The following is a 17,046-nucleotide window of genomic DNA, read 5'->3' as shown; positions in this document are numbered from 1 at the left end:
GGCATTTTACCATCGTACTGTTCTGAGTGTATTAACTTATGGTCTGTGTGGTTTGGGAGCTGCACGGCCAGGGAAAAACCAATGCTGTCCAGGGTTGTAAAGACTGTGGAGAGAATAATTGGATGCACTCTTCCCACCTTGGATCAAATCTATGCTTCCAGGTGCCATAAGAAAGCTGCAGAGATAGTGCAGGACAGTGCGCACCCCGGAAATGATCTCTTTCAGCTTCTGGAAGAAGGTCCAGGGTTATAAAGACTAGGACTAGCCGCCTGAGAAACAATTTCTATCCAAATGTGATTTTGGTTTTTAAACGCAGTGTAAGGTAGTCTCTGTGGGAGTATATTGTATTTAATTATGGGGTATCAGAGTTTTTAGGGGGTTAACCAGGCTGGGATAGCAGGCTTGTTGGTTTTTGAATGCTGGTGTAGATTTTTTTCCAATTTCGTTGTTCTGTATGGGACAATGACAGGAAAGATTATCGTACTGCGTAATTTCTTTTACCTGTCTTGAAACTTCCAACATTCCGCTCCATTGTATGTCTCTTGAGTTCTAGCGTAACAACTTTGGAGCTCCCCATTTACGTGTGGGGCTTATGGCACTACTGCAACCTTTGGATTTGGGGCATGGGAATAAAAAAAAGCAAGCCAGGAATTTCTAAGCAACAAATTCAACTGTTTTATTTTTCCTTTAAAGTGCTTAAAACAGAACAAGCTTTCCCCCTCCCTCTTTTTAAACAAACGTCACCCAATGAGATTCTTAATACAAGGGAGCACCTCAGCATGAACCCCACGGCTGGGAGTAAAATTCCCCCGTGGGGCGGGATGGAGGGGGCAGGGGTGCTCCCATACTTGCTCAAAGGGAAGGAAGACGTTAACTAACACTGCTCTCCTTGGGATACGGTTTGCTTGGCGCTGGCCAGTGGCCCTTTGGGCCAGGAGAGGAGCCCAAACAAAAAATTAAACGAAACCAACCGGCCCCACACAGAACACTGCAAGGAAACCCTTGCCAGGAGGCAAGAACCCCCAGGAAATACTGAATGGTACGTTTCTCCTTTCCCAACCCGGTGCCCGCCAAAAGCCTTAGGGGAGCTGCAGCCCGTGGCTTCGGAAGGGCACCGGATTGAAAGAAACCTGCTGTGGGTCATGAGGCTTATTTGGCAGAATGTGAGAAACGTGGAGGCAAACTGTTGATGAGAACCACCCTCCAAAGCGAAGACCCTGCAAATCCATAAATATTCCCCCCGCCCTCTCAAAACGCGCCCCTGCAAATCCTCCCCAACAACTACAGTCTTGGGATGGGGGCAGCCAGCTCTCCTCCCCCTTTTTAAAGCTTCCAGACAAGGGTGTGGGGGCAGCAGCACCCCAATTCCTGGAGGGGGACAAGGAGCAAGGCAGCTGCGCATTTTTGGCACCGGGATCCGGGGATCGAGGAGTCGATGGGTGAACCTTGCACCCCAGCTCCCTGGGGAGAGAAGGGGGGCTGGGCAGCTTGTGGGGGGGTCAGGGGACCTCAGGGGCTGGAGCTCAGCACCAACGCCCTTCCTGCAGTGAGTCGGCCATGGAGGCCTCCACACAGGCAGGCAACCAACAGGCTTACCCCTCTCCTGGCAGAGGCAAACTGAGAACGCCCTGGCTCAGCCCACCTCATGGGTCCCTGGCACTCCCTGCTCCTTGCCCATAGACTCCTCTCCGAGCCATGCCAAGGCCAGAAGGGCCTGCAACCTTTCTGCTGAGCTCCTCCATCGCCCGCGGGCAGCTGAACCAAGGGGCAACGCAAAGGCCGGACAGAGTTGCTCCACCACTGTTGGCTAGCCCTGGTCAAGTCGAGAGCGGCCGAAGGGGAAGGAAGGAGGCTGTGGCTGGCGGGCGAGCTGACCGGGAGGCTGCAGGCAGGGGGCACGGGGGAAAGCCCCCCTGCAGCCATTGCAAGGGGGTGGGGAGAGAAGAAGGATATAGCACTCCCCAGGTGGGCAGAGTAAGAAAAGAATCGGTGGTCCACAATCACAACCCTGGGAGAAGCAGGCAGGAGACTCCATGGCCTGCCAGCCCCTTTCTGGACCAGGAAAGGAGGTCAAGCTGAGGCCACCGGATGACCGGTAGCCAGGGCTATGGAGCAGAAAAATCCACGGTCCACCTTTAAGGGCAGGGATGATGCGCAAGGGATGGAACCCATGGCTGGAGCTTCCCCGAAGGCATTGCCATTCCCCAAGGGCCAGGTGTGTGTGGAGGGGGAGTGCAGGCTGCACAGGCCTCCTCCTGGGGCAGGAAAGGGCCAGGGCACCCCAAGGCAAAGCAGAGACACTGCAAGGCCTGAGGGCCCCCCAGGTCTGAGAAGGAAACCCAGAGCAGGAAGCCACTTTCAAGGAACTGCACACTTTGGTCCCGTGCCGTTTGGTCACCCGCTAAGGAGCAGGGTTCTCCTTCCTCTGGGCACCCAGAGACTTTCGCCCGGGGCTTCTGGCGATGACACCAAGCCCCCCCCCCGCCTGAGGACATTTCCCCGCGTGCTTCTGCTGGTCTGCGGCGCAGGAGTCGCCACGAACGACGCAGCGCACAAAGCTGGAGATGCTCCGGCGCATTTGTCCTCCCCGCGAAGGAAAAGGCACACTGTTTTTGTTCTGATTATCGCAGCAGGTGTGGGGAGGGGGGGTGCAAAAAGGACGAGTTGCCCCTGCGGTGCCCTCCTGCCAAGTCCCTGCCACCACCCCAAGCAGAGAAAGAGAAGGAAGAGGGCAGGCAGGCAGAGGCAGGGTTGCAACTTATTCCAGCATGCAATGAAAAGAGTGCCAGGCGCTGGGCCAGGACAGCGCCCCAAGGCCAAGGCAGCCCCCCCTCTTGCCCCCAGGGGGCAGGTGAACCTGGCGAGGTGCGGAGTGGTTGGCGCAGGCTGGGCGATGCTAGTCGTTCAAGTAGCACAGTGGTGGGGTCTGCACGCCATGCCCTCGGCCCACCAGGAGGTCTTTCCTGCACAATCCATCTCCCTTGTTTCGCAGTCCATCCTTCGGCCACGTCATCTGACCCCCCTGGGCTGCTCTCCCTCCAGCCCCCTTCCAAGGAACGACCACCACCAGAGACAGGGAGCCAACAGCCAGCCGGAGTCACCATCCCAGGGGACGCGGAGCAGATCTGAGCCCTGGGCGTAACTGCGTGTGCTGCAATGGACCGGGAAGCTTGCAGGACAGGAGGCGAGCGACTCTCCAGAGAACGGCGTCTTGCTCAAAACCGGCTGCGTCCCACAAACACCGGCGTCTGGTTCCCCGTGGCCCAGAGGTCCGGAAGCAAAGGGTCCTTTCCGCAGGGCCTCTCCTTCCAGGGGGGCTGCCTTGAGCCAGGAGAGGGAGCCGGGAACTCAAGAGTGGGGAGGGCAGAGGCGGCGTGGCGGGTGGAAAGGGGGCTGGGGGCGTTATTTGGCTGCCTTGGGCTCCCCCTCCAGGGGGATCTGCAGCAGCCGGGGAGACTGCTCCATGATGCGCACCAGGAGGAGGTCGATGTAGTTCTCCAGCTCGCGGACCTGATCCTGCGTCTGGCTCAGCTCCGCCTCTCGCTTCAGCAGCAGCTGGATCAGCTCGTCGTGGGTCAGGTGGTAATACTTGGCGGACGGATCCAGCGCGGAAGAGTCCTGGGGGGGGGAAGAGGGAGGGGCTGCGGTTAGCGGAGAAGCAAGACCTTTCTCTCCATCAGGACAAGGACCAGCAAGCAATAATAATAATAATCATCATCATCATCATGCCGCACAGGGGGCAGAAAAAGCCACAAATTTAGGAACACCAGGAGAGACTGCTGGATGAGGCCAAAGGGGCCCATTTCAGACCCCCCACCCACCCCCAGGCTGCTCTGCCTCCAGCTGGGGACTCTGGTGGGGCAGCAGGAGGCGGCCAGGGGGCTTCCAGGAACTGGGCCTGGGAAAGGCAAGCGCTATGGGATCTGTCGGAGCAGGGTCTTCTTTCGAGGCAGAATGGCCCCAATGGCGGAGGGGGCAACAGGGGGCAATCCCAGGGGGCACAAAAATAATCTACCAGCCCAAGAGCACAGATGCAGGGAAGTCCCTTCTTCTCGCAGCACAGGGTTCAACTATGGAACTCCCTGCCACAGGAATCTTGAACCTTGCTTCTGGGTCTCCCATGGGTTGGCCCCTGTGCAAACAGAGTGCTGGACTGGTCGGGCCCCCTTTGGCCTGATCCTGCAGGCTCTTCCTATATGTACGCACTTCAAATTAAAGGTTCCTCTTCAAGGACAAGAATAAGGGCCACTAACCGACTGCTGATTCAGGACTTTAAATTGTCCTTTTATATCTAATTTCCTTTTCTGTGTATACTGTAATGTTTTTCTGTTGCTATGGCCATTGGCTAATGCGAATAAAGTTTTATCTCTCTCTCTTCAAGGACACTGGAAGACCCCCCCCCCAGGAAAGAGCCCCCCCCTCTGCCGCCCTTGGGGTATCTTCTCCCACCCCCTCCACCCTCACGTCCACCCCCTTTTACCCTTTTGGGCTCCGGTTTCTCCAGCTGGGAGGTGGGCGCTCCCCCCGCAGTGACGCTGACGGCGCTGCCCGGCTCGCGCTCTTGGCCGCCGCTCCGGACAGGGGTCGGGCTGCCCGCCGGCCTCTGCTTCTCCTTCTCCTCCTGAGGGGGGTTTGGCCCCGAAGAGCTGCTGATGGGCTTGACGGGGTGGGGGCTGCAAGAGACAAGCGGCAGGAGCAGACGAGTCAGGCTCACAAAACAGCATCGCCCCCTCCCCAAAGGATTCACACACCAAAACCCCCCCAAAACACACACACACGGCCAAAGGGGTAGGGGGACACACCCAAAAGGCACTGGGGGAAACTCCTAGAACAGGGGTAGGCAACCTAAGGCCCGGGGGCCAGATCTGGCCCAATTGCCTTCTCAATCCGGCCCATGGATGGTCCAGGAATCAGCATGTTTTTACACGAGTAGAATGTGTCCTTTTATTTAAAATGCATCTCTGGGTGATTTGTGGGGCATAGGAATTTGAAATATACTGGGAGTCGAGAGTGGATTTCATGCTCTTTATTCAGCTCATAGTGGTGAGGAGGAATGGAAGTTCCCCCAAAGTATCTGCTTTATATACATTATTTACACAATGGGCCCCACATGATTGGCTAATTCCGGGATTCTCCTGTAGGCCAATCAGGTTGCAGAGTGACTTCCACCTGGAGTTGGGCTGGGTGGCTCCTGCGGACCAATCAGACTGCAGCATTCTGGATCCTATTGATCTAGGACCAATCAGACTGCTGCATTCTGAATCCTATTGTTCTAGGACCAATCAGACTGCTGTATTCTGGATCCTATTGTTCTAGGACCAATCAGACTGCTGCATTCTGGATCCTATTCAACTCAGCACATAACAGAATTTGTTCATTTCCCCCAAAAAAATATAGTCCGCCCCCCCACAAGGTCTGAGGGATGGTAGACCAGCCCCCTGCTGAAAAAGGTTGCTGACCCCTGGACTAGAAGATAGAAGCAATGAAAATGTCAAAGGGAAAGGGAAGAGGAAGAGGAAGAGGAAGAAAGGCAACCATGGCTCTTCCTTGTCCAGCCTCCCCTCGTCTCAGCCCCAACCCCCCATCTTTGTTCCGTCCACTGAAGGAAACTTGCACAAATTCCTTGCAAAAACGGGAATATAAAGCCCCTTTTCCAAGCAAACCTGACCATCCCCCACAGCCAAATCCTCTGCACTCCCCAAACCCCTTTAGCCAGCTCTGCAGGACGGCCACCCTCCTTTTTAAGGACGCCCCCTCACCGCAGCCCCCAAAGCAATTCCGTTCAGGGCCTGTGGGACAGCTCAGCTGGTGGGGCACAAAACTTCTAACCTCGGGGTTGAGGGTTCGAGTCCCACACTGGGCGAAAGATTCCTGGACTGAGGGGGGTCGGACTAGGTGACCCCCTGGTCCCTTCCACCTCTCTATGCTTGGAAGAGAGCTGCCGGCTTGCCTCTGGTCCCCCTGGGGGTGGGTGACGCCCCCATAAGCTTCCCCTTCTAGCAGCCAACTCTGTGGGGCAGGGAAGGGGGCTGTTTCCCCACAACCGCAAGGGACCCACCCAGAGCTTTGCTGGCAAACCCAAGGAGAGTTGGCACAGAGCTCCAGCTACCAGGGAACTCCGGCCCCCCACCCCAAATAAAAAGACCCCAAGGCAGAGGCAAGAACAGGGAGTGCAAAAAAGCATATTGGTAAATGATTTCTAATGAGCTGGAAAAAATGTTAAAAATAACTTTTGTAAAAAACAACAACCCTGAACCTTTTTGATTAGGAATTTTAGGTACAGAAATACCTAAGGATCAGAAGAAACTATTTATGTAGGCTATAGCAGCTGCCACTTGCCCAAAGATGGAAGGAAAATTTACAAAAGGAGAATAGCTGATAAAGGTGATGGACTCTGCCGAATTGGTGAAAATGACTGGGAAGATCAGAGATTAAGAGGACGGTTTTAATTTAATAAAGAATGGGGGAATTTTGTAAGTTACTTGAAAAAAATTACAAACAACTGAAAACGCTGGCAGGATTTTAAAAACACTTGCCATGAAGCAAGAATTAGGATAAAAAAATGAGATTTAAGAAAATATGGAGAACATTGTAAGATGCCATTTGAAAAGAATATCTGGGGAAACCACGGAGGGTGGAGGGAATCCGGGGATTCCGCGAATCCTATTAGCAAAGTGATTTAAGATTTGTATATGATGATAAATGTTAAAAGCAAAAATGAATTTTTAAAAATTATTTTTAAAAAAGAGGGAGCAGGGAGTGCAAGACAGGACGCCAACACGGTTGCTTCCTTAGAGCCAAAAGCAGGTAAACCCAGGCAGAAGCTGGATGGAGCCACTCTGGAGGGGCCCCGTGTGCCCAGGGTGCGGGTGCCCATGCGGACGGGCACAGAATCTGGCAGCCATGGGAGGAGGGCAGCCCAGGAGGACCTCCTGACATGCTGCCCAGCCCTCCTGCACGCCAGGCAGGGCACAAAACCATTTAACGTCATCCTGGGAGAAGCAGTCCATTGTTTCTCAAGACAGATGGACGCCGACAACAAATCAATGTCACCCACCTTCGTCTCTGAGGGCACCTGCAGGGGATCATTTATCTGCAGGGATCACCGAGATCATCTGCATGGACATAGCTGGTTGTTCCCCCAGTTGGCAAGGCTCCATTGACAACAGCAAGTAAACTAAGCCTTTTGTGTCATTGACCCAGTCCTTTGGAACTCTCTGCCACCAGAGATTCAGCAGGCGCCTTCTGGGCCAACTTTTAAACGCCTGCCACAAACTTTTCTATGCAGGCAATCAAGAGTGCATCTTTCCTTTCAAAAGGACTGGAGCAAATTGATATCTTATATGAGAGAAAACTGTAAACGTTTGAAAACGTTTGTAGGTCTGACTTGAAATGTCTGGTAATGTGAAAATAGGGAGCTATTTACATATAAGGGGGTGAATGTTAAAAGAAGATATAAGGTAAGAAAGTGGTTATAGAAATGCAATGAATCTGTTAAAGATATGTGGAAGTCAGAAAGAGGGAGGGAAGGAGCTCGATGCTCTTTTTGAGCAATACTTCAAGTTATGGATTTGTGTACTGAAAATGAAATGAAACATGGAAAAATCAATAAAAATTATATATTTTTAAAAAGAGTGCATCTTTCCACAAGGGTTAACTGGTACCCATTTTTAATTTTTTTATATGGTTTTTACTGCATGGTTTTATGTATCCTTGTTGCAAATGAAACATTTTTCTAAGTAGATCAAGGCTGCTGTCACCATAGGCAAGGGATGGTTTAGAGATCGGAAACCCCAGGACGCTCCCCGAGAAGGCGGCTCCCTCTCTCGTCAACAGCACCTGGACGTTTGTTCCCTGCGCTGCAATTTGCACGGCTCTGCGCCTGAGCTCCCTGCGTTTCTGACCACATGCCAGGCTCACCTGCTAATTATACACAAGGGCCTTGGCCAATGCCAACTCAGGTTCTCCTCCAGAGGCCAGCCATGTCTCTCCCTCCCTCTCCCTCTCTCCTTCCCTCGCATGCATCCTGGGGCCTCAGCATCCCTCCTTCAGAAGAACCAGGCTGACCCCAGGTCATGGCTGGACCTTCAGCGCCACAACCTGCCCGCTGCTCCTGCCTGCGCAGAGGAAACGCCCACAAGAGCCAAAGGACTCTGGGACTTGTAGTTCTCGGGGGGCGGGAAGCACAGGCCAGAGTCTAAGCCTGGCGCAAAGCAGCTATTCCATAGGTCCACCTAGCGCAACATGGAATCACAGAGTTGTAGAGTTGGAAGGATGCGGATGGAGGAGAAATTAAAGAATTTTTTAATGAGGGTCAAAGGGGAGAGCGCAAAATATGGTCTGAAGCTCAACATCAAAAAAACGAAGATCATGGCCACTGGTCCCATCACCTCCTGCCAAATAGAAGGGGAAGAAATGGAGGCAGTGAGAGATTTTACTTTCTTGGGCTCCATGATCACTGCAGATGGTGACAGCAGCCACAAAATTAAGAGACGCCTGCTCCTTGGGAGAAAGGCAATGGCAAACCTAAAAAGCAGAGACGTTATCTTGCCAACAAAGGTCCGCATAGTTATAGCTGTGGTTTTCCCAGTAGTGATGTATGGAAGTGAGAGCTGGACCATCAAGAAGGCTGATCGCCGAAGAATTGACGCTTTTGAATTCTGGTGCTGGAGGAGACTCTTGAGAGTCCCATGGACTGCAAGAAGATCCAACCTCTCCATTCTTCAGGAAATCAGCCCTGAGTGCTCACTGGAAGGACAGATCCTGAAGCTGAGGCTCCAAGACTTTGGCCACCTCATGAGAAGAGAAGACTCCCTGGAAAAGACCCTGATGTTGGGAAAGATGGAGGGCACAAGGAGAAGGGGACGACAGAGGACGAGATGGTGGGACAGTGTTCTCGAAGCTACAAACATGAGTCTGACCAAACTGCGGGAGGCAGTGGAAGACAGGAGGGCCTGGCGTGCTCTGGTCCAGGGGGTCACGAAGAGGCGGACACGACTAAACAACAACAAAGAGTTGGAAGGAAGGATCTGCTATGGTTGACAGTGACTTCCCAGGAGGTCAAGCAGAGGAGAGCTTCTGCTCGCACAGCCCTCAAGAAGCAAACGGACTCTCTTCTTCCCCTCTCTCAGACCCTGAGTTTCATGGAAATGTAGAGTGGGAAGGGTCCCCCAAAGGCCATCCAGCCTGACCCCCTGCAATGCGAGAATCGCAGCTGAAGCATCCCTGGTAAATGACCATTCCCGAACAAGCTCCCTAGTGCTGCGAATTTTACAAGACCTGCAGACCGTGGATGTGGTGCCGCCTGTGTAAGAACCCGAGGAGGAGCTGGCGGATCAGTCCAGCCTCCTGCCCTCGCTGTGGCCAACCAGACGCCCCAAAGGGAAGTGTGATAAGAATTTTAAAGTCTTACATATATAATAAATGTTCATAAATGTACCAACCAAGCACGTACATAGATCAACACAGGAAGACCGACCTGAAACCATTTTGATTCCCAAACTGACCAAATGTTTTCTCTGCAAGGTCAAAGAAAAATGAAAAAGCCTCCCCATTGTCTTTTTCTTCACAAATCCTGTGTTTGAATAGGGTGAGCCTGTGACCTGGCTCAGGAACTAAGTATGGATCATTACAAAAGACTGGCCAGGCTCCCCAGGCAATCCAGTCAGGTGACCATTAAAAAGGTAACCTGGCAGACAGGAGATAAACAGCGCACTCAGATTTCTGCTGTAGACCGACTTTTCTGTGATGTAGGTATGATGTACCTGGGGGTGGTCTTAGGTTACACCCCTTCTTATCCAGTACAATCTCCAACTGAGCCTGAATACCACCTCCCTGCAGGGCAGGCCTAGCCCTCCCCCAGAAATCTGCTGGCATGTACCCCTATTGTTCCCCCACATCTGTCCTCCTGCTTCTTTGCATCTGGGCACTGCTGCCAAACAACACCTAGACAGAGGCCCCCTGGCAAGAGGCTTGTGGGTCACAGACTCCAAGAAGGGTTTTCCTGCAGGAGGGGCTCTTTACTCTGTGCCGATGGCGGACCCGCCCCCCCCCAAAAAAAATCCGACACGCAACTTTGAAAGGCAGCCCCACAAGACTGCAGGCCCCCACCTCCAGCAAGCCCAGACCAAGAGTGGGGCGAGTCTTAAAAGGAGGAGGCCAGACCCCGACCGTAAACTGCTCAGGGGTCTCCCCCAGCCAATGTAGCAGGTCTGGGGGGGTTATTCCAGGGACCCTCACAGAGATCTCTGCAGCAACAGCACCACCTGCTGGCAATAGAGGAAAACACCTCGGCAAACTTCACTGAGAAATCCTAATAAAAGTCGGTTTCTGTGCTGCTATTTTTAGCCCTGCATTTGGACACGGGTGGAAAACGAACACATTGCAGGCTGCAATCTAAAGCTATGAGCCGCTTTTCAACTCTTTTGTAGGATGAAAACAACTCCACGTCCCTCCCGTTGCTCCTTGTGAGGAAGGAGAAAGACTCTGGTGCTTAATTGCTCCCAGCAGAAGCCATCAGGAAGACAAAAGGGTCGGACAAAAGGCTTTCCTAGCCCAACATCCTGGAACATCACACAGCCATCATACACTGACAGCATCTCTGGTGGATTATTTCGACACCTGGAATATGGCTCAGCTGCCTTTGGAAACCAAGTTAGCCAGCGTCACCCGCTGCATTTTGCACTAACTGGAGGCCAAAGTCTTGCATGTAACTGGCCAGCCCCTGAAAAGCTATGCAGTGACTTCCAGCAAGCATCCCTGAGGGAGCGTCTCCACCCCCATCGTCTAGCCAGGACACAGAGGTCCAGCTCTGAGGGCCTTCTGGCCGTTCCCTCACTGCGAGAAGTGAAGTTACAGGGAACCAGGCAGAGGGCCTTCTTGGTGGTGGCGCCCGCCCTGTGGAACACCCTCCCGTCAGATGTCAAGGAAAGAAACGACTATCCGACTTTTAGAAGACATCTGAAGGCAGCCCTCTTTAGGGAAGTCTTTAATGCTTTATGGTGTTTTTAATATTCTGTTGGGAGCCGCCCAGAGTAGCTGGGGAAACCCAGCCAGACAGGCGGGGTATAAATAATAAGTTGTTGTTGTTGCGCCTGGCAGGGAGGATTACCCAGAAGAGGTCTGAACAACACTTTGGGACACTTAAATGCCAAGTATTCTTTTTCTGCACACCTTTCCCCAAAATGTTTTTGTTAAACTGTGGAGGCACACCCAAAAGGGCAAAAACAGCAGCTCCACGCAGGAGGCAGTGATTTTGGGGTCCCCCAGAATTTAATCCTCTTGGACCTCCAGAGAACTGTCCCACGAAGTTCATTCGGATCATTTAAGACAGATTACTACAGCTGGGTGGGTGAAGAACAGGAGTGAAACCAAAGGAGACCTCTCTGCCCAGCAGGCTTTTTCAGAGCTGGCCACAGGGTTAATATTCTTCATTTCACTTGCTAGTTGACTGACACCAAGCGGTCTCTGGATGACTTGCAACAGATTGAAAGAGATAATTTTCTAAAAACAAGAATCGTAAGCCAGCCTCTGAAGAAACAATCAGCAGCTCAGAGCAGTACCAACCGCTAAAGCATAAGGACAGCCATAGGCATACTCGGCCCTCCAGATGTTTTGGGACTACAACTCCCATCATCCCTGACCACTGGTCATGTTAGCTAGGGATGATGGGAGTTGTAGTCCCAAAACAGCTGGAGGGCCAAGTTTGGGGATGCCTGTTCTAAACCTCTCTTAAAGCTGAAAGTAAAGGGACCCCTGACCATTAGGTCCAGTTGTGACCGACTCTGGGGTTGCGGCGCTCATCTTGCTTTATTGGCCAAGGGAGCTGGCGTACAGCTTCCGGGTCACGTGGCCAGCATGACTAAGCCGCTTCTGGTGAACCAGAGCAGCGCACGAACCCCTGTTTACCTTCCCACCGGAGCAGTACCTATTTATCTACTTGCACTTTGACGTGCTTTCGAACTGCTAGGTTTGCAGGAGCAGGGACCGAGCAACGGGAGCTCACCCTGTCATTGCAGGGATTCGAACTGCCGACCTTCTGATCAGCAAGTCCTAGGCTCTGAGGTTTAACCCACAGCGCCACCCGTGTCCCTTTCTTGGAGAGGGACATTTAGAGATGGGCTTCAGGCGAACATCTAAAAGTCCGGACACAGCACCTCTCTCGATGCGAACCTGAATTGAACAAGGTTTTATAGAGAAAAACAAGCACCTTGAATTGAGCTCTGAAACAAACTGAGCTCAGCTGACTTAAGAGAAGCTTTATGAGGTCAGACCACCAACACACACACATCCCTGCCAGCAATTGGACTGCAGCATTCTGCAGTTTCTGAACCACCTGCAAAGGCAGCCCCACATATAACACGCAGCAGTAATCTAACCTAGAGGTTACTAAAGCCAAGCTGTCCCTGTTTGGATAGGGGCATAGATGGAACCCCGCCAAAAACTGGCAGAAGGTTCTCTGTGCCACGGAGACCACAGGCATCTCTCATGATAAATCATCACTAACTGCCAGACTGGGTGGCAATGGGTGCAAGAGGGCCCCATCTGATTTTATCCATCCTTTTTCCTTTAAGGCCGATCTGCAGAGATCCAAGTTTCCCCACGTCCAGGAAAGCCTTCAAAAACTAAGCTGTTATTTTGGAGTGTGTTAAGTCTCCAACCTTGACACGCGATGGGGAGGGCATGTCATGCGAAGGGGAATTGCTGCTCCAAAAGAGAAAAGGAGATTACTCAAAGTCACATTGCTCTTTTAAGACATGCATCATTTTGCATGACGCTCTGGATCACTTCTTGTGAAAAAAGAAACTGATAAATGCAATTAATAATCGCAATAATAATCGGCTGTGCCTGTCCCCTTCCTAGTCGGAATTAAAGCTGCATCTCGGGGGAAGCTTGTGCACTGACCATTTTTACAGGAAATGCTGCCACAGGGGAGCATTACAAAAAAAATCTCTCCTGCTTCCTTGTTCATGCACAAATACCCTCCCCCCTTGAGACAACGCTGAAAGATGGAACAGAACCATCGAAGACCATCATGGCCAGCGAGTGAGTTCACATTTAAAGATCTGCTTTAAACCTTGAGATAGTTTGGGTGTGAAAAGCTCAAGTGTTTAGAGCGTGGTGCTGGTAACGCCAAGGTTGCAGGTTCGATCCCCGGATGGGGCAGCTGCGCATTCCTGCATTGGACTGCATGACCCTCAGGGTTCCCTTCCACCTCTATGATTCTTTGATTAAGTGGTATGCAAATTAAGTGGTATGCTTAAACTGTGAATAAAACCATGGGAGGAGATCTTACCACTCAGGTGGGTGGGGGGTACAGAGTAGCAACATACACCCCCTCCCCGCAGGTCTCCCCTGCCAAGGCCAAGTGGTAGAATTGGGGCGACTGTCCCACCACAAAGAGCCACTTCCCCCTTGGCCCCCCCACTGAGCCTTTGCTTCCAGCATGCCGGGGGGGGGGGCAGGAGCTGCCCCTGCTCCAAAAGGCCCCCTTCTGCAGAGCTAGGAGAGAAGAGAGGGATTTAGTCACAGCCCTTAAAAGAGGAGGAAAAGGGTAAACCAAAGAGAAAAGCCATGGAGGGGGCATGAAAAGTTGCCATGCAGTTTGGGGGGGGGCAAGGGGTAGGATTGTGCTGTGGGGGGGGGGGTCCCGTGAGCTGCAGCCAGTCAAGACACCCCCATGGGCAGAAGGAGGGCCAACCCAGGGCTTTGGGGGGTTTCCTGGGAGAGACGCCCCAAGACCACAGGGAAGGAGGGGGGTCACCTGGTGCGCGCACACACACACACACACGCCTTGCCCAGCTCACCTGGCCGTCCACTGGAGAGGAGGCGCTTCTTCCGCCTGCGTCGCCCCCACGGGCGAAACCGAAGAGGCCAGTGAGGCGGCTCTGGGCCGCGGGAGAGCGAGGGAGGGGGCCGCCACAGCGGAGCCCCTGCCCAGGTCAGGATGCAGGACGGGAGATGGGAAGAGGAAGTCGCTGGGGTGGGCAGCCCCCTCCAGCGAAGGCGTGGAGAAAGTCACGGGGGCGGCCGGTTGGTCCTCGGAGGGGTGGGCAAGGAAGAAGCCGCGAGGGGCCGCCTCCGGGCCACCCAGACCCTCCACCCAGGAGACCGGCAGGACGGCCGCCTCCGAGGAGGCTGGGTCAGCAGGCCTCTCCACAAAGGGGTTGTTCTGCGGGGAAGCTGGCGGTGGTGTCCCGGCCCAGGGGGCAAAGGGGTTGCCCGGAGCCAGGGCGGTGTCCGTCCAGCTGCCCTGAGGCTCCTCTCTGCCCGCCTGCCAGAAGTCGGCCTTCTTGAAGTCCACCACCCGGTCGTCTGACCAGCTGGACGACAGCTCCGACTCGCTCAGAGAGCTGCCGGCCCGAGCCTGCCTGAGCTGCCCGCCCGCCAAGACCGCCGGGAAAGCGGGCGACGTGGCGGGCAGGCTCTGGCTGAGGGGGCTTGGCGCAGGGTCCCCCTCGGGAAAGGAGAGAGCCCCTCTTTCTCCTGGCGGCAAATCTTCCTCCGGCCCCCCAAGTCCTGCCCGCCGTCCTTCGGGCCATGAGTCCTGCGACGGCGGCTGCTCTTCCTCCACGGCTGTCCAGAACAGGACCGAGGGGCTGGGCCGGGGGTCCTGGGGGGTCTCTTTGCGTGCGGGGATCTCCTTGGCTGTCTGTAGCGAGCCCAGCTCCGAGAGCCCCTGCGGCCAGGGAGCGCCCGCCTGCCACATGGAGGAGTCAGACAGGCCTGACGCGCCCAAGGAGAGATCGGTAGGGCAAGTTTCAAACTGCTCGGCCCCCGGGGTCCCCCCCGAAGGGAGGACTCGGCCCCTCAGCTCATTATCTGCTGCAGGTTCGGCGCCATCGCCTGCCAGCCCGAGGCTCCCCATGGCACCGACGCCAGCTGCTCCCATTTTCACAAGTGGCGCCAGGGAGGAGGAGGAGGTGGCGGCCACTGGGAGAGGCCTCCCTTTGCCCTCTGCGGGCACTTCCAGCTCCTCGGGCACAGCTGCCCCATCTTTCCGCCTCTCCTGGACGCCCCACGCCTCCTCTAGGCCGAGGGGCACGAACCTCCTTGGGGGCTTCCGGGGGGGTCCCTCGGCCTGCTCCTGAGCCCCCCAGCCGGGCATCTCTCTGGCCTCCTCTATATTCAGGCTGGCATCGGGCGCCTCGTCCGGTGCCAAGCAGAGGGCTGCTTCCTCTCGCCCCACGGCATCCCAGCGAGGCAAGTCGGCTGCGGAGGCCTCCCCAGTTTCGGCTTCGGGGGCCCGGCCACTTCCATGCAGAGGGCTTTCTGCGGTCGCACTCTGAGGCGGAGGAGGGGGCCTCTCCTCCAAGAAGACCTCATCGGCGGTGGGCCAGGGGCTCCCGCTGTCCTCCGGGGCCTGCTCTGCCGTTGCGTCGCTTCCCGAAGCGGGGCCTTCCTCGCAGGAGCTGCTCTCCGAGGGCTGGCCCAAGGCTTGGCCCCCCAAGCTCTCTCTTCTCATTCCTGCCAGCGCCTGCTCAGGGGTGCAGCTCAGCGGATCTGGGCTCCCTGGGCCGGCGTCCTCCTGTCCCCCGGCTTGGGGTTCCGGGGTCTCAGCTAGGGGGGCGTCCGGGTGGGAACCGCCTTCCAGCCCCTTCCCTGCAGGCGGAGGCTCCCTGAGAGCGTCCGGCCGGAGCCGGCTGGTGGCGAAGGCGTCAAAGCTGTCGTCCCACTCCAGGGGGGCCCTGGCAGAGGCGGGCGGAGACGGCGGCGGCGCCTCTGGGGTGCTGGCGCTATGGGCCTCGGGCGGCAGGTCTCCAGCCGTGGCGAAGGGAGGGGGGTCCTGATCCGCAGAGAGACAAGGGTGGTCCAGGGAACTAGAGAGAAAGCGAGCAGGGGAAGCAGGTTTAGTATCTGGTCAGCCAGGATCGGGTCCTCGCAGGAAGGGCGGCTGCCTCTGCCGGGGTGGGGAGGGGCTGCGTGTGACTGCAATGGGGCAGAACCAACAATTGGGGCTGGGGGCAAGGGCAGGGGCAGGGGCCGTCTCGGAGCTTGAGGGCTGTCTATACCTTAGCAGGCACTTTCAGGCTGTGGAGAGAGACAGAACAGACCCCCCCACCGCCCCCCCCACCCCAGTTAATGCTCCATGGGGTAATCTGCGCTCACCAAAACACACACACACACAGAGCGGCAAACGTCAGGGCACATTCTGGGAAGAACGAGGCTTTGCTGAAGCAGGGCAAGGAGGATGGCAAAAATCAAACCAAAGCATGGAGGGAGCAAGCAGAGGCAGGGGAAATAAACAGCGATGGCACAGGCTGCCCCCCCCCCACAAAGACACCCCGACTGAATGCCCCCCCATGCTGTATGATGCACTGCAGACACTTGACGTTCATTTGCGGTTGGCAGGCGAGAGAAACGCCTCTGGCACAAACCAAGAATGGACCCCGTCCTCTCTTGTGGGGGGGGTCCCTCTCCCCACACTCACCAACCTGCTCACAGTCTTGGGGTGCGCTCCGCAGAGAGGGCCCCCTCCAGTTCCACACCTGCCCTTCCCTTCGCCTATCCCAGTCCTGGGGGGCAGAATGGGACTCCTGGAGGGCCAGAAATGGGGTGAGGACCGCCAAGCAACATGCCATGACGTAGGACCCAATCCGAAAGGAAGCTCCTTTCCTCGAGTTTGCACAGAAGAACAGCCTGCCGGCCGGGTTGTATTTTGCGGGTGGGCGCAGCTCCTGCAGCTGCCGCCAGTGGCATCCAGACACCCGTCTCTCTCCTTCCCTGGAGCCCAGAAGGTGCCCACGGTGGGTGACGGGGAAGGCTGCAGCAGGTGGTCCCCATTCAGGCGCAGAGGAGACCCCCAGACCTTCAGCAAAGGGGCTGGACTCCCAGGCCTTCATCCTGGGAACTGGGCAGCTTCGTGGCAAACCCACCTTTGGGTGACACCCCCCCCCCGAGCCCCTTCAGTCGCAGAACCCAAGCTGGTTTCCTGGCCTCTCCCCCCAAAGCCACCACGGCTTCTGCTTTTCAGCCACCTGACACTAGAGGGAGAAGGGAGGCCAGCAGATTCAGGGAAGTTTTTAATGTGGGACATTTTAATGTATT

The 17,046-nt window shown here is 55.3% G+C and overlaps 1 protein-coding gene across 2 annotated transcripts in view; it reads right to left on the bottom strand.

The window, feature by feature from the left end:
- Nucleotides 1-3,062: 3,062 nt before the first annotated feature.
- RAB11FIP5 (RAB11 family interacting protein 5) overlaps nucleotides 3,063-17,046 on the bottom strand; it is a 52,138-nt gene continuing 38,154 nt past the window's right edge. For both annotated transcript variants that reach the window (XM_081924762.1, XM_081924763.1), the window contains exons 4-6: nucleotides 13,806-15,818; nucleotides 4,481-4,673; nucleotides 3,063-3,618 (exon numbers count right to left, since the gene is read on the bottom strand). In XM_081924762.1, the coding sequence (XP_081780888.1) occupies nucleotides 3,403-3,618; nucleotides 4,481-4,673; nucleotides 13,806-15,818 (2,422 nt within the window). In that variant the 3' untranslated portion in view covers nucleotides 3,063-3,402. The remainder of the gene's footprint in view (nucleotides 3,619-4,480; nucleotides 4,674-13,805; nucleotides 15,819-17,046) is intronic.

This window comes from Podarcis melisellensis (assembly GCF_964234715.1).
Source record: "Podarcis melisellensis genome assembly, chromosome: 9".
NCBI lineage: Eukaryota > Metazoa > Chordata > Lepidosauria > Squamata > Lacertidae > Podarcis > Podarcis melisellensis.
This window is presented reverse-complemented; position numbering and strand designations above follow the sequence as displayed.